At 43.9% G+C, this 22,482-nt stretch overlaps 1 protein-coding gene across 3 annotated transcripts in view; it reads left to right on the top strand.

The window, feature by feature from the left end:
• Positions 1-448: 448 nt before the first annotated feature.
• nrp1a (neuropilin 1a) overlaps positions 449-22,482 on the top strand; it is a 57,252-nt gene continuing 35,218 nt past the window's right edge. For 2 of the 3 annotated variants that reach the window (XM_034132315.1, XM_034132314.1), the window contains exons 1-3: positions 2,537-2,603; positions 3,939-4,113; positions 20,097-20,278. In XM_034132315.1, the coding sequence (XP_033988206.1) occupies positions 2,537-2,603; positions 3,939-4,113; positions 20,097-20,278 (424 nt within the window). Of the gene's footprint in view, positions 938-2,192; positions 2,604-3,938; positions 4,114-20,096; positions 20,279-22,482 lie in introns of those variants that run through there. The other variant, XM_034132313.1, reaches the window with a different exon arrangement.

Below are 22,482 nucleotides of genomic sequence, written 5' to 3'. Positions count from 1 at the left end.
ACTTACAGGTTTACTTTGATGTTCCTGTTGCATCCTTAGAAAACTTATAATAGAAGTGATATCGTTTCCTCACCAGACAGATAAAGATAAGACACATTTTCTGAGTGATCAAACAATAAAACTGATCTCATTCAAGATGGCTCTCAGGCTTAAAGACGCCATCACGTTAGTCTATTTTCTGTCTTCTAATGTGACTTTCTGATGTAAAGGCTACAGGCTGAGAGAGAGGCAGCTGGGTAAAATCTGCATCTCGATTGCAGACACCCCTTCCACACACTTCAACACACACACACACACACACACACACACACACACACACACACACACACACACACACACGCACACACACGCACGAAGACGATCACGCGCGCCCGCGTACTCATCTCTCGTAAAGGGGCGTGTGGGTCTGGCAGGGACTCAAACCCTCTGCATTTGCATCAGCGGAGGAGCCGAGAGCGGTGGCGCACGGAGACACGGACCGGAGGAAAAACTTATATTAGATCAACCAGGACTTTTCTGCATTATTCTTTAAATCCCTTTGACATTTCTGGAACTGCTTATTTTTCCCCTCACACTGGCCGGATTTCACACGTGACAGCGCTGAATGAAAGGCAGCGAGACAAGCGAAGAGAGCAGCGGGGAGGAGGCTAGTGTGTACGCGGAGAGGAGAGCGAGTCTCCGGGCATCGGCTGTGCGTATTTGCGCGCTGGGGACCTATATGACCGATTCGGACTGCGCTGTGGTTCTCCCCCGCTGTACGAAATAAGGATTTTGGGGTGGAAATAACTTGACTTTCTCCTGTGGGGCTCTTGAGAAGATCTGCTGTCATTTTTTAACAGAATCGCAAGAAGCCTATCGGATCACTCTGCTCCACGCATGTTGGAAGTGGGGAGAGGAGAGCCGGATGTGTGCGGGTTTGCGAGTCCTCAAGACGCAGGTGAATGCAGCTGTTTTTATTTCTCTTATGCATATAGGGCTTAAGGAAATATCGCTCAATTAGAATGCACTCAAACGAGCATGGACATTTAATAATTTTCCCATAAGTACACAAACTGTTTTAGGAATTTGGCTCATGTGATCATCTATTGTTTAACAACCCTTTATTTTTTGGTTTTAGAATATTCCAATTACAACATATTTATATCAAAACTATGTTGTTATGTATCGCCATGCAATATATTAACGCAGGATTGTGCACTATGTACCGGTTGAGGTTTGTTGGATAAAGCCTGCTCTGTTCCTTTTTGTGCGGAGTGACCCAGTAAGGGCAGCCTTGAGTAAATGACTCGAGGCTTCTTTAATTTATGCTTTAATTGATTTCCCCTAAATTATAGAGTGCCAGTTTAATTGTGTCACTGTTGTGGGGCAGACAATCAGCGCATCTGGGTAGCTACTGGTGCATAAAAGAAACCCACAAGGTCTGAGAGGAAGAGAAAAACACTTTCTATTATTTAACTCCAGTGCAGAGAAAAATTGGGCCTATAATAAGCACTGCAGTACAGATATGCTCCCATTTGAGCTGGAGGATCAGTGTTTTGAAGGATTGGAAAACACAAAAGGGAACTTCTGTAGATTGCAGTGTATCACACAGAGTCCCGAGTAGAATTTAAAGGAGGGCATCCCGAGGAAACACCTAATGTATTTCCTATCATCTAGTTTTATAATCGTTCCAATACATTTTATTTTAACATATTTTTGACACATGTATCATTTGTATTTAAGCCAAATAATGTTTTTATTGTTTCTGGAGGGAGTCCTGTTCTGTTACATCTCCTATTAATGTCTAGCTCGTTTTTTTTATAAGAGGAAAGAGAGAGGGAGGGAGGGAGAGAGAGAGAGAGAGAGAGAGTGAGTGAGTAAAAGCGAGGGAGAGGAAGAAAGAGAGGGAGTCATGTCACTTAACGGACTGCTGGTACTCTGTGACTCAGTGTGCAGCTCCGCTTACATATAAACTGGCACGGGGCTTTTCTCACATAGGTTGGCTATTTGTAATCAAGCCAATCATCAACCCAGTCCACACTCTGAGCCTATAGAAGCGAAGTGGTCACAATTTTGGGGAAGGGGTGTATCCATGCTTTTATAGTCTTGTTTATATCAGTAACAGCGCGTTTAGACAGATCGGGGAAATGTCCAGAGCGCACAGCAGCAGAACGCATTCCTAACCTGCTCCCTTCTCTCTTTTCACTCCACAGCCGAGGATTACCTCCATCCAGGGCACACTTTAACGGAGTAAGGACACAATAAAAAAAGGAGTGTGACATTTCTTCTTAAATCTTGGCTTCTTTGAAGAGGATATGGCACGGTCGTTGCTGGAGAGAGGAGCGCAGCCGGCGCTGGAAAGAGGAAACAGGAGCTGAATGACAGGATGCCAGCGACCTGAGTCCGCTCTCAACTTCGTTAAAAGAGACACTTCTGCTTTATTTTCTCCAGTTCAGAGAAGGAGAGAAGATACTTGCCAAAAAAAACCTGTTGGAGGAGTTTAATTTCGGAGTTCTTTTTGTATGCATAATTTTATTTTTGTGGAAAGGAAACAAGGATGCATTGTGGATTAGTCTTTATCCTGTTCATGGGAATCCTTTTGGTGGTCAAGGCTTTCAAAAACGGTAAGTGTGACATCTGATATATGTATAAATACAGCTTTTATGTACTCTGCAAAGCCTCTAATCCCAATATTTTTCTAAAAGATTAGCCTTCTCATCTCCGCTGATCTTTTGGCAAACTCGCAAGCGCTCACCTGCCCATTCAGCCAACACCTTGGAAAATCTAGTTTATTGAATTTCAACATAGATTTAGACACTATTGCTCAATACTGACTTTAAGAACATTATTTTAGCCCTGTTCAATTGTCTTGCCTACTTTTTTTTACATAAACTTTATTTTGATATTCCTGTCGCTACCTTGTTGCTGGTGCGTTTTGATCTTCCCTGATACATTCAAAATATAACTTAATATATTTTCATTTGTATTAATGCTATTACAGCGTTCGTTTAGGCTTGTAAACTTGATCGTAAACTGTTGTTAGAGCATAACGTTAATCCCTTTCTGTGCGGCTATCGGTTACGGCGGTCTGTGTTTTGGTGGAGTTCAAAAAGTCAGCCCGAGTTACTGAACTTCCCAAGTTTTAGTATTCTTACAGCAGCAGTTTCGTTTCTAGCTTTGATCTTATACTCGTTTTATATTCCGATTAAATTGATTTTAAAGAGGCTGTGCAGGTTAGAGCAGCAGATGGGGAAAGCGTCAATGATTAAAGGATGAAAATGCGCGCAAATGAAGATACATTTCAGTAGCGGGGCCTTAGAAAACAAAGGATAATCCCTTTTTAATGTTGAAACTCACACTGTATCATGAGGTTTTAAGGAACAGAATCTGTTCCTTAAAACCTCATGATACAGTGTAAAACCAAAAGTCACAAGAATCTGTTCAACAGATTCTTGTGACTTTTGGTTTTAGCGGAACAAAAACTTTTTTTCCAAAGCTTTTACAACTTTTTTGTATGAATCGTGCATGCATCCACCCAATGCTGTTCCTTAATACAATATATTTACATGAGTTACTTCACCTTAATATAACTTCATCAAGAACGGCAGAGTAAGAAATAAAAAATATATACTTTATAAGAGCTCATCATATTCAATTTGATTACCCAATATTATTATTATTAATAATGAGTAATAAAAACATACTTTCGACCAATCAAGCTCTATGCAGAACATTTACCATGAGTTTGTCTTAACAAATGAAACACTTTGAAAAATAGATAGATAGATAGATAGATAGATAGATAGATAGATAGATAGATAGATAGATGAATGGATGGATTTTCTATCTGTAAACTGCTATGAAGTCATTGTAAAAATGGCTATAGCTTAAAAACAGCGGAAATGTGGAATATGTTTTTCTTTCTATAATTAAAGAGCTCACTTTGGTGTCCTCTGCAGATAAATGTGGAGACAACATCAGAATCTCAACGGCCAACTACCTCACCTCGCCCGGATACCCCCTCGCGTATCCCCCTTCACAGAGATGTGTGTGGGTGATATCGGCGCCTGGTCCTCACCAGCGGATCCTCATCAACTTCAATCCGCATTTCGATCTGGAGGATCGGGAGTGCAAGTAAGTAAACCGTGATCTTCTCTATGAAAAATAGATGTGCTTTTGGTACCAAGGAAACTAAATCATTCAATCTGATTCTGTCCCCTGGGCACCAATCCGATCTAGTTAGTTGGTTATAAAGATGGATGAATTGGAACATCTCTGAAAATACTCTTTATGGTTTTATCCCGTGAATATGGGTGGATTAAATAACAGTTTTAGTGTAATTAAACTGTCTGAGAGCTTTTTTAAGTGCCCATTTGGCCCCCATACTACACTATGGTAGCCACTACACCATTAGACCCCGTGTAAAAGCTGCTCGCACATACATACACACCTATAGATTCATATTTGTGTTTATAGCATGAACACATGAGGGATCCTTGTATGTATGTGACACTCTTCCCCCGTTTCCCCTCATGCATATTGCACATGAAACTGCGCCCTCTAGTGTCCAGAGGATAGCTGAAATTGTCAATGTGCTCTGGCTCACAGGGCAGCAGGAATTTCTCGCCCCTGCCATTTGGTTTTGGAATGTCCTCGCTTCTTGCGTCCTTGTGGAATGAAGTCACTTGGGTATTTTATTGATTTGAATTGGAGTACTTTTGCAGAAGCAATGAGGGAGAGTCGTTGGTCCAAAAGCTCACCAGGAGCCATTGAGTGTAGTTTACTTTATGCACTGCAAGAAAAAAATATCCATCTTAATGAGCCAACTCTCCCAACACAGTGAGAAAATCCCCAAAAGATTAAAAAACAAACAAGTTTTAGCTCTTTTTAATCAGGCACTTACGTCAGAGTTGTAAATAGATGGGGTTAGGGTTAGGGTAAGGTTAGGGCTAGGGTAAGGTTAGGGCTAGGTGACTCATGTGTTTTCTTTTCATTAGATTTAAACACAAAACTATGTTTTAAGGTGAATTTCTCAGTGACAGTCAGTTACTGATCCTTATTTGACTTGTAAGCCGTGAGCTGTCGCATCCAACAAAAAGGCTAAGCGGCTAACCTGTTGTCAAATAGATAGTTTAAGCCGATGAAACAGGAGACAGACAGTAATGTGATGAGCCTGTGTCAGTGTGGGTGCCCTGAGGTGAGCGTTGCCTGGGCAGACTGCCTCGCTCTGATTGCCTGTCTTTGTGTGTGTGTGTGTGAGATTGTGTGGTTTTGGTGCGTGTGTCGGTGTCTCTGCCCTGCTCTGTCTCAGCTGTTTGTTTACGCTGCAGGGCTCGGGAGAGTACAGGGCTTTGCTGGATCCTGTTACTGTATCCTCACTCCACCCAAAACCTGGACCCTACGCTCCTTTTGTGCTCCTTCAACGGCCCCCCATATATGTCCGCAGGGCTAGGTTTTCTAATCCCTGATTTCAATCCCACTTTAACCTTTCTTTACTGCTGTCAAAGATTTACGGCTGAAAGGCGCTCTCTGTTAAAAGCTGGATGCTCCTTGACACTTCTTTTGGGTTCAGATTTCATCACCAGAGGGACTATTAAACTGTCCGAGATCCTCAGTTATAAAGAGAGAGGGAGGACGGGACAGCAGGAGGGGGGTTAGCAGTAACAATGCTCATGCTAATCAAATTAGTCAGGAATGAATTTCCTGTTTCTAAACACACGCACGGAAGAATTTAGTCCCTTCAGGCTCAAAGAAGGCTTTTTTTACAATTTGAAAGGAAGGCAGGCTGTGAGTTAAGTGATCCACCCATGGATCATTTACAAGTTAGCTCTGCGCTTTCATTTAGCTGCCACTGAATTTGCTCATTGCCAGCTTGTTGTTAAATATGTTAGCAGATGGAGTTTGTGTCGTTGATGTGTTAGCGTCTGTGAGCCGCTCTCTTCTCCCTGCTATTTTCTTATGCATTACATTTGGAGTAGACACAACCAATGTAATACCAATACTGTGGTCAGAAGGTTATAAACCGCTTGTCTAGAGGAAACCCTAACAAAATTCTGGGGCAGACGTCTGCAACTTAAGTAACTCTCCGATTCATGTGGGTCACTCAGAGATTGCACCGGAAAACAGAGTCGCCCTGACCTACTGTTTTTTCCTATTTTTAACTCGGTGAAGTGTTTTATATTTAATGCTTTTAATGGAGTGGTTTTTCATGGGACTTTGGTTCCACTTCAAAATGTATTCCACCTTGTGTGGCTTCAGCAAGGACAAGTCATGAAGTTAAACTTATTTTCCTTTTTGCCTCCTGAATTGCAAATTACCGCACTATGTAAGACGAGACTGGGTTATTGTGCTAATCGGCATGTCATAGGTAACTCGATTATGGGAGGGGGGAATAGTTCCTTATGCATCTGTAGACAGTAGTTGGGTGTGATTTGTGTTGGACCCATCAGACTCCCTGTCGCAGCTCCACTCACCAAATCAGCCCTTACATAATGGAAACTGATGAGAGCCAGAATGGCTTCCTTATCTGATGGACCGGCAGAGTGGGCGGAGGGGGTGGAGGTCACAATGCATGCTTCAGTGCACTGCCTTGCAATCTAATTAGTGGGCAAATGGAACACATATGCACCACATGTTCCCCTACATGGCTCTTATCAGCAAACCAAACAAGAAGCACTCAAAGTGGTGCTCGTAAAAAGAAAAACAGCCTTTTACTGAGTCGGGCCTAGGTGGTGTTGTTGCACGTGTGTGCTACCCTTGACAGGTTTGTTTGGGGAAGTGCAGGAGCCTGTATCCTGAGAGCTGGGGGAGGAAAACACTTCATCACAAAGATAAGGGGACTAAGTGAGCCCTGCGATTCTGAATGCAAAATGTGTTTACCTTTCACGCACCGTTGTAGACTTTCACAGAGTGGAGTTTCGGGGGCGGCCTTGCGCTCTCACAGCTAATGAAGTTTGAGGCGAAGGCATAGCCCGCATCAAGGCAAATATTTGAAGTCAATTCGCTCTGAAAATAAGTAGAATGAGCAAGCAAGTGAAAAAAAAAGTAAATATATATGCTTTTGCTCTGCTCTCCCCCCGCCTTTTGTTTCTCGGTGATCCGATAAGGGCTGTCAGGCTTGTCTGACTGTGCCATCTGAAGGAAAAATGGAGGTTTCAGTTGATTTGAATCCTAACAAGTGACGGGCAGGATTGACATCAGGCACACTGGAGGGCAATTTATCTAAGATCTTTCTGTGAAATCTGAGAAATGTTTGAACATACTTAAACAAGCACCTGGTGCATCTTTTATCCTGGGCTGCAGGCTGTTCTCTCCATGCTGACTGGAGGAGAAACAACTTTCTGTAGATATGATGTACCCCTGACAACATCATGAATCATTGATAGCATCGGATTTGCTGACCAAACCAAAAAACTGTTCTTCAGCACACTGAGATTCCTTGCAGTCAGTCAAGGCCGCACCGTTTCTTTTTGGAGGAGCAGAGGAGAGAGGGTAAAAACTAAAGGGAGAGAGGGACGGTCTCCTCTTTCTCAGCACTCCCTAATTTCTTTGCTTTTCTCTCTATCTGGATGGTATTTTTCTGGACCTCATAGAAATTCCAGTGTGTGCAGTAGATGGAAGGGGGGGATGAGATGTATGGATGGCTGGTACTAGGCACCAGAGATATTTGAGGAATGCCTTCTCCAGCAGCCCCTTCGTGGGGGAGATCGATGGGAAAGTCGGCGAAAGCCTCCCACCTCTCCACGCTTCAAAAGTCTTCGAGCCCCCCTGCCTTCAGGTGGCTGTAACTCAAAGCTTGGAAAAGCACTATTTCCCGTCTTTTAATTGTAGTCCTTCTGCCCCTTCCACACCAATCTCCCACTGAGCTGCCCCTGTGGAGCTGCTTGGCCTGCTGGGAAGGCAAACATTCTCTGCTGTGCACCATCTACAATAGACATCCTGCCCCTCCTGGCATTCCTGACCAAGCCTGATATGACTAACAGCAGCTTGGGAAGGGGGAGCAGGGGTATAACCCTACGCTGGATCTAAAGTTGGCTCTCTCTTTGTTATGTGGAATCCCACTCATATGGTCATAGAGTCCAACAAAGAGTGCCACCTGTCTCTAGGAAGTGAGAGTGGAGGACAGAAGGGGCAAGATACTCTCGGCCACTTTCCCTAATTCTCCTGTTACCCTGCCACCTGAAAAGCATGGTGCAAGCTTCAAAGCTGGCTAAGGAAAGAGCAGTAACTCCTAACTTAATCTGAAACCTCCTCCTCTCTCACGCTCCTCTGCAAGGCGACCGTGGGCAAATAAGGAGAAGCGGTTCTGTGTGACCGTTTATCAGCCGTTGTCATGGAGGAAAATAAATAAGGCAGGAACGCAACATGAGCCTTTTCTTAACAGGCCTGTAGCGGTGGAGGCTTTTAAAGAAGGGAAGTGCTGTGACCTCTGGGGCTGAGGGTGCGGGGCTTTGGAGTGACATGGATTGTTGGAGATAGTTATGGCCTGTTAGCGAACATTTATTTCGGTTGTCAATGTGCGCTTCTTTTCATAGTACATGTCAGGGAAGAATCCATGCCGGTGGAGTTCAAAGCAGCGCTGCAAAATAGGCACAGCAAAATAAGCATTGCGTAGGGAGACGCAGCTTCACTTAACTACCAGGTTTGACAAAAGCAGCCGGAAATTATGCACCTGGTACTTTCTGAAGCGATAGACTCCAACAGTTTATAACAATGGAAATCAAATTACACCTGAAATTACATTGAAACAGTTTGAAAGACTAGCTTGACAGCAGCGCATCAAATTGCAATCCACTTTGAATATATCTTGTTTGCACTTCACGGCAATTATACCAAACCTTATTTTGTCAGCATGGTAAAACTTCAAGAGACAAGCACTTTGCATTTTAAATTTCTGTTTACAACAAATTAAAAAAATGTCTACCTGCGAAACGTTATGGCTTTGGAGGCAGGTGAGCCATTTAAAGCTGCGTATAAATGTTAAGCGTATACCTTGTTAATTAACTAGAGGGCAGAAGAGACGGGACAGCAGACAGAGATGTTGCACCGGAAAGCCGTTGACCTTCACTCACATTACTCTCCTTCCTTCTCATCTCTTTTATACATAAAGGGTGACTCCCTGGCTAATGAGCAGGATTAAAGTAGGTCTGTGCACATGTGAGCTTGCATGGTGCAATACATGTGTGCATGAGTGACCGAGGGGTTGAGGGTCTTTTTTTCTCATCCGCCGGTAAAGTGTTTCACCTTGGCCGCTGCTTGGAAGGGCAGCCTGATTGAAAAGCTTTCTGGCCGTGGCATCTGCCATCCTCCCCACTGTTCTGTCACCACTTTGATTCATGCACAACCTGACCACAACCGGGAGGAGAGCCACTCTAGCTCGCAGCGGGAGGGAGGTCCACTTCAGAGCTGAGGAGTAAGAAAAGGAGGAACAAGGGAGGGAGGGAAGCACAGAGAGAAAGAGAGAAGAGACAAGGCCGGTGCTCATAAATAACCCGTTGGATTTCAAGCCTCGGTCACATATCTGCGGCAGCACAAAAGCATCATATGCTATCACGTGTCTGCCTGTTTTGTTTCTCATCTCGATGTTGGAGTTAGCGTCTCATGTTTGCCAGGGATTGAGTGTCACTAAGCTGTTTCTGGCACAATGATGGTGAATTCTTTTTTTCCAGGCCCAAAGCAATACAAGCTTCCCTATATGGACGTTTCTTGTGGAAAAGAGCCACGGCCCACACAGCTTAGAGAAGTCAATCGTATGGTATTTTTCTTTCTTTTATCCAAAACAGATTGTGAGAAAAGGAGTCGTATGGCGGGTCTCATGATTAGAGGACAACATTTTGTAATCTCAGCTCTCTATCTGGATACACATCTATTGATTGTAAGAAAATTCTTACTGATTTTCCTTCCAGCGCCAATGAAAAAGCATTAAACACCGAGGCTATGATTCAATTATGCGTTTCTGTTTCCAAAGGACAGTTGGCAATAAGTACTGTCTCCCCCTTCCTCCGCCTCATATAATATAATTAGCAACAGGTTTTCGCCTTTTTTCCTTCCATCAAATGCTGATTTCTCAGTTTATGAGGCTGCATGGAAAACAACAAGAAAGGATAAGGATTGTGAATGAATGAGAAATATTTTTGAGTGCATGATACGTGGGAGGCCGTGGAGTAGTCAGGGGTGGATAACGTTAAAACAGTACCTCCCAATGTCTTACTTATCAACCCATCCCAGGGGAGAAAGGAAAGAGAAGAGGTTGTTTAGTTGAATAGATGAGGGAGTTCTGCACACTTTAATGCAGCGTGTCCAGGCTTGTCAGACATGTTTCGTTCAGTGGTCTAACCTTGAATGGGGCTCATGAGTATGATTGATGTGGCCGCGGTCTTACGTGGTCTGTTTGTTGCCCTAACGCCACAGTGCTTACAGATTCACAAGGGGAGGCAGGTGGGAGGGGGGCCACGGCGACCACAAGGTTCTTTATTCAAACAATCAAGGAAATCCCCAGAGGGGCACTTGGTGAAGCAAAGTTTGTTTGCAGTGGGTAAGAGGGTAGGTAGGTAGGAAGTAGAGCCAATGACCCTCCTGTCTTAGCCCCAGATCCCCGGGGTCATTTTCGGTCACTGTGTTTGCGCACAGCGGACCGTTGGCTCGATGGTGTTCCTCCACCACTCAACAGGGCGTGATTCGACCGGGCGGCAAGCAGACAGTGATGGATGGGGCGGTACCCCACTGCTCTCTGATTGAGTTAGAGCCACTCACAATCCAGCGCTTTGTTTGCCGTTCGCTTGATCTCTCCTCACTAAATTGCCAACATTAGTTGTGGTCTTTCTTTTTCATAGCAGCTGCACTTTATCTATTTTTTTCTCACGGCTTTATTTCTTTTGTTGCATGGCAGTAATTGTAAAAAAGGATTGTAAATTCAGCCCCAAAGCAACCTTCCGTGGTATTATCACAGCAGGGTAGTGCTGAAAGAGTTATTAGTTGCTTGTACCTCTAGTGCCTGTCAAGCCGTTGCAGGTTGACCTCTGCCTACACACAGATAAGTGACAAGTAGGCCTCTCTTCAATGCATTCTTAGACATCTCCCTGAGGATTTCACCAAAAAACAGAGGGAAATGAACCTTCTGGACTGACTTGCTTCCAAGTTGGCAACAATGTCTGATTATAGGGCCAGTAAATGGAAGAGTCACCTTGCCCTCCAAATTCTGGCAGTGGCTGGCCGGCCATCAGCACTTAGATCGGCTCTGCATTGGCAAGCATCCAGCTACACTGCTCGGCACCACGGAAGAGCTACACCTCTTGGCATGTGGCCCTCATAGCACGACCTATTTGGCTTTGGAAGTGCTGCCTCAGTGGAAAATCAAAAGTTATTTGCACGCAGTGAAAACAATACAGCCATCAGAATGAAATGAAGGAGGTCTGTTTAAATGGTAGATATTGGATCCAAGGGCTGTTCCACATTCGAAGGAAACTACCCAAATCTGTCAACAACTGATCAACTGACCATGCTAGCAAAAATGTGCCCATTGTAAAAACACTTATTTTTATCACCATCCTTTTTCCTCTTTCCTGTCAAGAATCAGAAATAGCTTGTCTTGTCTCAGGGTTATGTTTGGTTGAAGGTCAAGTAGCTGATTGTCCACATTGTATATACTTAAGCGGACAATCCCAAATACTCCATGACGCTCTCTCGGGGCCTGATCACAGCCAAGTGACTGTGTGTCCAGCCAGATGACCGGGTCACGCGGGCATCCAACCCAGACTGCTCTCTGACCCCCCCCCCCAATCCCCCGCCGCCTCCACAGGCTACAGGGAGGACAGAGAAAAGAAAGAGGATGCTAGAGGGGACGGATGAGGCGTTTAATTGAATAATTCCCAGTGCAGTTATTACCACCATTGCCCTCGAGCTTCGAAGCTGCGCCTAAGCTATTCAAAATAATCGTAGATAGAAAGAAAGCTTGCTTTATAACTCTGAACCATTTTTGGAATAATATTGGCACCTGTTTGCCAACTACCCCTATCAGATTTTCGCACTACTTCTCTCTTTTGTTTCAGTTCCGTTACTCTACATGCCTTAAAATGTGTACTTTATCTCCACCTCGCCAGTCGGTTTCCTTTAAACCCACCCACACCCCACTCTTTCTCCCTTCCTGCCCATTGTGGGGAAGAGAATTTTGAGCAGCACCCAAAGGCTTTACCTTTCGTTGACCCCAGTCTCAACTCCCCTCCTCCTCTCCCTCCCTCCCTCCCTCCCTCCACTACTCTCCTCCTCAGCTCCTATAGCCGTCTTTGAATATGGCATGCTCCTTGCACACACAGCTCATTACCCTACGGGGAGCACCGCTCACTTCTCACAAGCATCAGAAACAGATATATGTTCGCATTTTTATATGTCCCTCAATTTTTGGGAGTGCATATTGTTGTTTTTTGACATCAGCCTGTAAAATGTGAAATGATGTAGCGCTCACTTGGCTTATTTTAGTCCCATGTTACGGTCAGTAGGTCACTAGTACAACGTTTTTGCAATTATTTCCTATTTCCTCGTGTTTTTCCTTGTCACATGGTTCCAGCATGCCGTCCTCAGTCATATACAGTATACATCCTACACATTGTAGTCATGAACAGGATATCCAGTTATAGTCCGTCCCCTAACAAGCACCCCCGTTATTAGGACATACCTAGAATAAATGGGATACTACTTTTGGAATCCTTTGATTAGGGTTAGGATCCTGGTCTCTTCTGGAAGTTGCCTCTTTTGAGTTTGCGAAAAGAGTCTAGTTGATAGTTATAGATTATTCTAGACAGCTACAGACAGCAATTGAGCATTCTGCCTGGGAATGGAATGGAGCTGTTGTGCATATGAAAATAAAGTTTTGAATCTGGTGGTCTTTTCTAAACACAGATTCAATTGTAAAGTAAAGTAATGACTTAAGTAGGTGCCAGACAAAATATTATAACAAACCCTTACTCCTGGCCCATTTTGGACACCTGCTAAAGGGGTCTATAACATTGAGATGAGGTGTATGGGCCTCTGAATCTCCATTCTAAGATAGGGTAAGATGAAATAGACCAATACTTCCTCCCTCCATGCAGGTTGTGTGTGTGTCTATGCGCTGGAGTAGACGACAAGAATAGGGCGATGACCGTGAGTGTAAAAAAGGACAGTGTACGTGTCGACCCTGCTGTGCCACTTTGAGCCCTTTCTCCCAGTGCCCTGTTATTTTTACCCTTGACTTCTCATTGTTGTAACGGCGGCGTATCATCTGAGCCGCGCCACAGACCCCTGTGGAGGACTCTCTCTTCGCTCACCTCTGCCTGCCCCCCTCTCTTGTGTAATCAGAGATCCTCTCAAATGTCAAGGTGGGACAAATGGGAGCCATTCCCTCCTGTAATGGCCCCAGAAATGGTTTGGAGTGTTTCTTGTTCCCTCCCTTTCTTTGTCTCTTCCTCTTTGAGGCAACACACAGGACTGTTCATCCTTTTTATCTTATTGGCATGCTTCTTTCCTAGAATTTTTCAGACTTTTATGCAAATGTGCTGCTTTTTTTTCTTGGTCCTTTGTAAATCATATCACAGAGTTTCTGGCTTTGTGGTGTTAACGTGTTAAACCTTTGCAGAATATGGGTGTATAAATGACTGAATCATTGAAAATGATCCTATAATAAGGTTTTTCTATTGCTTAACTTCTATGAAGTGTTTCTTGGAAATCCACCGAAGGGGGTTCATTTGCAAAAGCATATATTCACATGTGAATATTCATATCTGCACACTTAGATGCATACAGATCGCTGCTGTATGCTGAGCAATTTCATTTCCGAAGCTCACTTAGCAGGGGAAAGTGCTAAATGTGTATTTCCCTTCTGCCATGGGCAGTTTTCTAATTAATTGCACTGACTCATTCTTGCTGTATTCATGATAACAAGATGTGTGATGGGGAAGAATGTGGTTAGATTCATATTCTCAACCCTGCTCACAACTGTAGCTTTCATATACAGCTTTCATTTAGTCTTGAATTGCATACATCAGATTGATGCTTCTCATTTGTATTATTTAAATGGTAGCTACATTTGTACAGTAGATGTTGAATTCTTACACTTTTTTTGTTGATACATCTTTAAAGTTTATCATGTTTTATCTTTGATAGTTAGCACCTATTTAATATTATAATATTTCTTTAAATATATATTTTTAAATGAACACATTCAATGACTTTTTATTTGGACTATGAAACATAAAAACAGTTGAACATGAATGGGAGTATAAAAAAAATGCAAAAAACATAAATTGTGTCAAAAGAACCTTTGCTGTGCAACAACTATTTATTGATTTAATAATACATGTTAGGGTTAATTAGCAGCTCATTGTGTTTTATGTATTGCTATTAAGCAGTTTAAGGCTAAGTAAGACAAATGACTTTGTAACAGAAACTGCATCTTTTGTTTTAACTACTTCACATTTCTATAATCTCGTTATTGTGACCTATTTGTCATGCTTGGCCCTTTTAATGAGGCCCTGTGCTTAACAGGATGACTGAAAATATGTACAGCTCTGCTTTAGCCCTGTAGGCATGTCACAGTCGCCCATGGGAATAGAAAGCAAGTCAGCTGAGCATACTACAGCTCCGCCAGGGTTCAAAGTGCAACAGGCCTTACATGTGAGGTGAGCACGGGGGATTTAGAAGGCCTGCTAACAATGAGCGCTTTTGTAGTCTATTTTATTCCCCTGATTGTTTTTAGCTGCTCACCCCTCACTCCCCGTCTTCGTCCAGTTCAGATCACTGTGAGCCTGCTCTGTGCTGAACAGAAGGATCCCCCCCCTTGGGGCAGAATACTCCCTATGTCAGTCTGCGTTCATACCTCCGAATAAAGGATTATTGTGCATGTTGCAAAGGGAGGGGGGATGCAATAATTGGGTCTAAATAGCCAAATTCATTCATTTGATTGTTGGCGACAGCAGATCTCTCAACAGTGTAATTAGGAAAGCTAATGGATGGAGGCATGCTAAATCCATCAATGCTAATGATAATTGCCGTTCAGGAAAACGAATATGCTTTACAAACATGTGGCCGAGGCCACCTCAGAATCAGAAACAGGCATCTAAAAATATGAGCGCGCTGAGTCTAACCGTATGGGGTTGACACCCAAAGAGGCCAGTCGGAGGGGTGCAGCTGGGCCGTGTGGGCGGGGAATATCCATCTTTTTTATCTTCAATCCATCCATGTGGCAGCGTGGCAGCGAGCGAAGCAATCATGCCCTTTTCCCCTCGTCCACGAGGAACCACTTCTAAACCCATCAACTCTGATTGGTTGGTGGTTTGTCCCGCTGGGTGGGTTGCCCAAATTTGAGGCCTTCAACTTCTGCAATAATTTTCTGCAGATTCAAAATTGGAGACACATCAGTAGAGAGTGTGATCACTTAAAAGAAAATCTATTTTCCAGCTTCACGGTCACGTTCTGTTTTAACAATTTGACCATCAATACACTTCTCAATGTTAGCAAGTCAATTAGGGTTAATGTTTTCAGCTGAGAACATTAAAATATACACCTGGTTTACAGCTCGGATTTCTTCGTACTTCCTTGTCTGTCAAGGAGAGCTGACGCGGGGCTCATTACAGGAAAGAGGGGACATGTTATTCTAGTGTGGGTTAATGAATGTCACATGCACGAGGGAGACAGTCTGGTAGGGAAAGTAAAGACAGAAAGACCATTTTATTTCAACGAAGTTTGTCCCCTCCAGGCTAGGAAAAAGTAAATCAGGGATCAGCTTGTCTCGTGCCCCTTGTACAAACATTAATGATGTTTTTTCGAAGCCCCAAGTGATGGTTTGTTAGTCGAGACTCGTTAACACGTGAGGTCTCCAGAGTTTTCTGACAGCTGACAACAAAGTCTCTTTTCCTGCTAACCCCCCTGGGCCTCACTGAGCTGTCCCAAGTCTGTTGTTTGGGCCTCCCCACTTGTGTTACCCAGGGATGTTTTGACATGTTGTAGGTGACATGTTTTCGTGCGATAGCAAGTTATACTGTGACAGCCGCAGAAAGAGAAATGCCAGAGTAAAGTGCAGGGCATTTGTTCTATACTCGGCTGAACCAAAGGGAGTAATGGCAAAGAAAGAGCTCTTGTTCTGGGGGTTTCCACAGCATGCTTGAGCTTATAAATGGTCTGATTAAGAAATCTAACCAATTGTACGAGGCTTATCCAGTCTGTCATAGCGTTATTCCATTGCCTCGGATTGTATTGCCTTTATAGAACCATATCAAGCAGACATTTATAGAGGGAGGACAGATTGTTTCCATGGGAAAGCTTCAGGCAATATAACCGTTATATTGTAAGGCCGCTGGTTTGTCGCCTTCTCTTTGGCTTTGCAAGGAGGGCTAATGTTCTCGTTTGACACTAGCGGATTGCTTTCTCTCTGTGCCTGAAGAAAGAAGGCAGGCTAATACATTTGAGTCCGTGAAGCGAAGGTCGTTGAGAATTACATTCACTCCCCCCTTACCCACCCAACCCTCTCCTTTTTCTCTTTAATTTCCCAACTGGATTGGCAAACCATTTTCACTATTAGCACTGTGGTAGGCAGCTCACAGTGTGTGTGTATATGTGTGTGTGTGTCATTTTCTGTGTGTGTGTTGTGGCGTGCTTGCAGGCCCACCCAGACCCAAAGCAGCCTAGACAGATAAATAGGTGCATGGCTCAACTGAATTGTACTGCCATGAGGAATAAAAAGAACAACAACAGGAGTGATACAAGATAAAAAAAATCACCCCACAGGGCCCTGAGAAAAGAAATCCAAGTTTAAATTGGAAGGTCAGGAGGACCCCACTTGTGTGGAACCATATGGGGCTTAAAAGTAGGCCATGTTCTTCTTTTATGGTCATAAATAGATGTTGTTAACCGTCCCCCATCTTCCCTAAGGATTCCGACCCTGGGAGCGATCCCCACAGGTGTTTAGAGCACTGGATTAGAGCTACTTTTACACAGCGGGCAACAGGAGAGCCTTTTCAGAGCTCAAACTGCCCCATCAAGCGTTTGCCTTAATGTCTTCCAGATGATAAGGGCCTAGATGGATCTGTGTTAGCAGAGCTAAGTGTGCGGGCCCACTGGCGCAGGACCACTCCAGCTCTGGCTCATACACCAGTTATTTAGGCACAAATAGATTTTGGAGAAGGAGGTCCCTTTCTCACTTTCCCCGCACACAGAGCACAGCGCGAACCCCCAGGGCGTATTCTCTCTTCTATGTGCATCCTCTCTCCCACTGTGCTGCCTTTATGAGGGCAATCCGAGCTGATGAAGCGCCAGGGAAAAAATGCAATAAACAGCTTTTCTGGAGGTGTGACGAGTCAACATATAAAAGAAGATAAGAGTATCCGTCTTGTTGGGATATAAACTAAGGAGATTGTGAAACAGGCGATATGAAAACATTGGTTGCCTGCCCATCTGTCCATGTGCACACAATTCAAATCATACTATCCTCTACATTATGCATCATTTTCTGTATGTTTGTACATATGTCATGCATATGTTTATACAACAAAAAAAGTGCAGAAGCACTTGCTCAGCTCCTTCTGCTGTTCTCTTCTCTCCTTCTTCACCTCAATGATGCATCTCAGCATCAATTTTTTAGGCGCCTGGCAGTGCAGAGCTTTTGGCAGTTGCTGGGTGAAGCAAGGTGGGGGGGGGGGGGATAGCTGCAGAAGCAGAGGCTCTGAGGTGAATTATAAGTCTGCTGATAGAACAGAACAGGGCTACAGAAAGATTGATGCTCTCTGCTGTGAGCTGGGAACCAAAAAGATGGTGAGGAGAGGAATCAGGAGGCTGAGAAATTGGAGAAATTACTGCAAAAGGATTAGTCTTGTATCTTTCAATTCATAAACTATCTGTCCTGCTGACTAAACTACACAGATGACATTGTAACAGCAAAAAGAAACCCAATGCCTATTAAAACTAAATAATGAGTAACTCCCCGTCCATTTAACAGCAGAGCGCAGGGGGGAATAACATTGTAAACACCATGTGCAACTAGTATTTTTTTACTGTGCTGCTGATGATAAAGTGCCTGAAACAAAGTGGTAATTGTGTAAGCCGAGCCGGGCTGTTGCTACAGCTTGAGAAAAGAAGACCACTAATATCCCAATATGGAGAAATAAACAGAGGCCAAACAACCAAAAGATTTCAAGACGTACATGTATGAAGAGCCAAAGTGCACGAAACCAGATCTTTTCGGGACACTTTTTGATGAGATTTTTGATTCTAGAATGACTATAGGATGAATTGTAAAATGTTTTGAGAGCAAATGGCAGTCATTGGTTTAATAGACAGACAGCAGCCTTCTTGCCACATATCCAACTTTAACCCGGAGTCACTGAAAATCTTATAAAGCGAAGATGAAGATGAGGAGGCACTTGATGCATGTTGACAGCTCCATATCACCTCAGATCACTCCGTCCGAGCAGAAAGAAGAGTGTTCACCACCTCGGGGGACACAATTCCAAGAAGTGCCACTTCTGTCCAGCTCTACATTTAGTTACACTCTGTCCTTTTTTTCTCAATAGCTGACTCCTTACTTTTTCAATCAAGTATAAAAACCCAGCCGAAACCCCTTCCCTGAATCACCTCTGGTAACCTGATTTTTCCTTTACAAATATATTTTTTTAAAGTAGAGCCATTCAAAGAAACCATTTTTGTTGAAAAAGGTGGCAAAGGTTGCGTGTGGATACAAGTACGGCCCCACCTGAGGGATTTGGCCCACCCAGAGCTATCATTCAAAGTGTAAATTGCCTTTTTGTGCAAAATCCTGTGCATTAAGTGAATTCAGAATCACTAAGGAGACGTGATGTTTTGACAGTAATTTTGGATTCAAGCTAAACTATGGAAATAGGCCTCTTTTACCCAGGAGGCACATATTTTCTGCTGAGAGGAGGAGGAGAAATGCCCGCACACCTGCAGCGTATTACACTTACACACATTATAATTAATTTCTGTATTCACTGTGTGAATAGCATTTATTTCACTTGGTTGCTGATGAAGACTGAGGACCGCCACAGCAAGGAGCAGCAGGGTTTGGGCGGGAGTATTTGCTCGATAAGTGGCCTGCAGAGCTGACAAAACTTGGCAGGAACGTGCGTTATGGCCAATTAGAAACTGTGGAAACCTGAACCCAAATCTGCTTTAGGAGTCTTGCTCGCCCTGTCACTCACAGTCAAAACACAGCATGGAAAATCATCGGAACCATCATGCAAACTTACACACCAGATATACAGTGCACAAGTGTGAAAACAACTTAAAGTGCCCTCCACATAAAAACTGAAAACTAGAGGCTGTTAAGACCACCCTCATAGGCACTCAAATGTCTTCTCTACCCGCTTAGGTTACGCATGCCAGATTCCGTGTGTGTGTGTGTGTTTGTGTGTCTTATAGCTCCTGTTCCCTGTCCTATTTCAAACCTGTTTTCCTCATCTGCTCCTATACTCCGACTCTATTAAGCGGCTGCTCCCTTCAATAGCCCTGGGTCTGAAATTCCATTTGACTGTGATGTTTGTGTAGGTGTGTGTTGAACAGCGTTAACACCTTCTCTTGCTATACACCAGCCTAAGCCAAAGGCCACGATATAATCACTTTCAATTCCCATTTTCTCTCATTCAAGAGGCACACACACACACCCTGAGTGTTATCTCACGGTTTAACAGGAGAAAGACAACTGTTCAGCGTAGTCATAGCAATTACGTAAACCTGACCTCAGTGCTGCTGGGAGGAGCACACCACCTCTGCAGTGTGTGTGTTTGTGCCAGGTTGATATAATGAAAGCATAACCCGCCCACCTGTTCTCCGAGTTTTAACCTGAGACCTCATTAGTACACAGTGTTTTATTTCCGCTACATTACCTGCGCAATATGCTGTGTTGCTCCTTGTTTATAGGGTCCTCTGAGTATGACATTTTGTGTGTTTATGTCAATGTGTGTGTGCGTGGCTTCATACATGCACAACATGAGCCTAATAACAGTGATAAATGGATTTCGCACAAATCCAATATACAAGAACGGAGCAAGAACAGAACTAAATGAAAACTAACCCTGAGGGAAATGGTTTTCTAAAGATCATTGTGAATAACAGTTTCCCCTTTCTCTTGCCTTCAGGTATGATTATGTGGAGGTGCGGGATGGTGTGGACGAGAGCGGTCAGCTCGTGGGGAAGTACTGCGGGAAGATCGCTCCCTCTCCGGTCGTCTCCTCCGGAAACCAGCTTTTCATCAAGTTTGTGTCTGACTACGAGACGCACGGAGCCGGTTTCTCCATCCGATATGAGATCTTTAAGACAGGTGGGTGGCCTAACACAGCTGCAGCTTCACTTTATCCAACTATTTGAAATATTACCTTACATGTCACTTACATCAAAAATATAGAGACAAAGGGATGACAATGCACATCATAAGTAATTTCAATCTGTGTAGTTTCATGGTTTATTTGTGATTCAGTCAAGGCACCAGAGCATCAAATTATGCAATCGCAATATGGCAAGCAATATGCTCCATTCAAAAACTAATGAATCACAGTCCCATATGTTCCATAATTGTAGCAGTTTTTATCTGCTGAGAATGATTGTACAATAAGCAGGGGCATAATTTGCTAAGCATTGACTCAACAAATGTTATTTTCAAGTGTTGGTTTATTGTCAGATGGCAATCCACAGCAAGTGTATAAACCCGCAATTATAACCACTGATGAGTTGGTTGTGGAGAAAGTGAATTCAAGCCACAGAAGGAAGTGCTTTCCCTGCAGTGGTATCCAATCAGTCTGAGGTTCCTTCCTTAATGTAAATAAGTCCTCTGGGTAATTTTAGTGGGGGAGACATGTATGATAAACCGCAGATTTCCTCAGGGGATGTCTATCTTATCAGAATACAACACCCCAGGAGGAAGGATTTCCTGTTGGTTGGCTGCCTTCCTTTGTTTGGACTGGAAGGCAGAGGAGGAGGCGGAGGAGGACAGCACATATCTGGAGAGTGACTTGTAGGCAGACAGGTGCGACAGACTCCACTTTCATTAATTAACCTTAGCAGCAGTCTATGGGACGGCCCCCCGTGACCTCGGAGACATGATGAATGTCCTCCCTTCCCTTTTAATCTGGACTAGTGTGTGGTTGTGCTCGTGTTTGTGTGTCCGGGCTTGTGCGTGTCACCATCACAGCAGAGCAGCTGGTGGAGTGTGGCTCCATTTACGAGATCAAAGCACCACTCCACCCAGACATACGCAAACTCATCTGTACACACTCCCTCATTGCCCTCCATAGGCCAGTTAATCTACTCTATTCTTCCCATGATAAACATGGAATTTCCCAATCTCATCTATTAGCCAACACTGATTATAAATGAGGCGTGTTAATGGCCTAGTTGTGTAAGGGATTGAAACTGGTGAGAAAACTCATTGACACTGAGATATGAGGAAATATGGATATTAGTGTGGACTTATTTTTTTGGCACTATATAGGAACTTTTTTGCTTATTGAATCAAATGGGGAATTTAGGGCTGGGGGAAAAAAGGGCTTCAGAGGTGTTGCTGTAGATTAAACTCAGGCGGAGAGGAGCACCATGGGTGTGCGTTGCTCCCTTGGTGGATCCAGACCCTCGTTATGCTTTGAGTTTACTTTGTGTTTTGTCTACTGCTGCGCTGGCTGCCGCCAAGAACGGGGCTCTGAGATCAATTAACAGCCCTGTTTACGAGAGCAAGTGAGAGAGAGAACCATGCAGAAAGAGAGATTCAAAGTTAGCTGATTAGCACAGCTTATCAACAAGCAGGGTATTAGCTGGGAAAACATTGTGTTGGCTAACACATGTAACGTTAATGATGATACACAGATGCTTTGATAACGGATGGAGGAATGGGAGGCTCGCACTTGTGCATGCCAATGAGGAGAAATGCAAAGAATGCAGGCTGTTTATCATTGTGATTATAGAGGCGCGGAGATCACTGGAAGTCAACCTCAGGGGCTGGTACTGCCTTTCTTCTGCTGTTACATACAAGCAAAGGTCAAATGGAAGATAAATATACCCACAAAGCAAACGTATGTAAACACATTCTGCCCTCAGGGAGCCTACGCCAATTTATACTTGTATGTTTACATGTGCAAGTCTACCCACTTAAGCTATAAACTATGTAAATACACTCTCACACACACTTCAACATGCTGGCGTTTGCAGCCCTGGTTTTCATCGACAGTAGCCTGCGAAGTGTCTAATTGGAAGAGAACAGGTTGTTTTGCGGCTCTCTATGGCCGCTTCCACATCAGTCTCTACCCCTCTCCACTCCTCAATCCCATCCAACCATCTTAATTAGCATGGGCAATTTATTTTATAGCCTGCAAATTGGCAGCCTCGCTCCATTGGCTGAAGTCTGGCGAGAGACGGGTAGAGCGAGTTGGCGGGGGAGAGGGAGATAGGGAGGAGAGGGATAAATCTGGGAGTGAGGAATATTTGAGTTAAAGGGAGATTAAAGATTTGCAACATGGTTGTGTTTGTTATGTCTTT

Source organism: Trematomus bernacchii, unplaced genomic scaffold, assembly GCF_902827165.1.
Source record: "Trematomus bernacchii unplaced genomic scaffold, fTreBer1.1, whole genome shotgun sequence".
NCBI lineage: Eukaryota > Metazoa > Chordata > Actinopteri > Perciformes > Nototheniidae > Trematomus > Trematomus bernacchii.
This window is presented reverse-complemented; position numbering and strand designations above follow the sequence as displayed.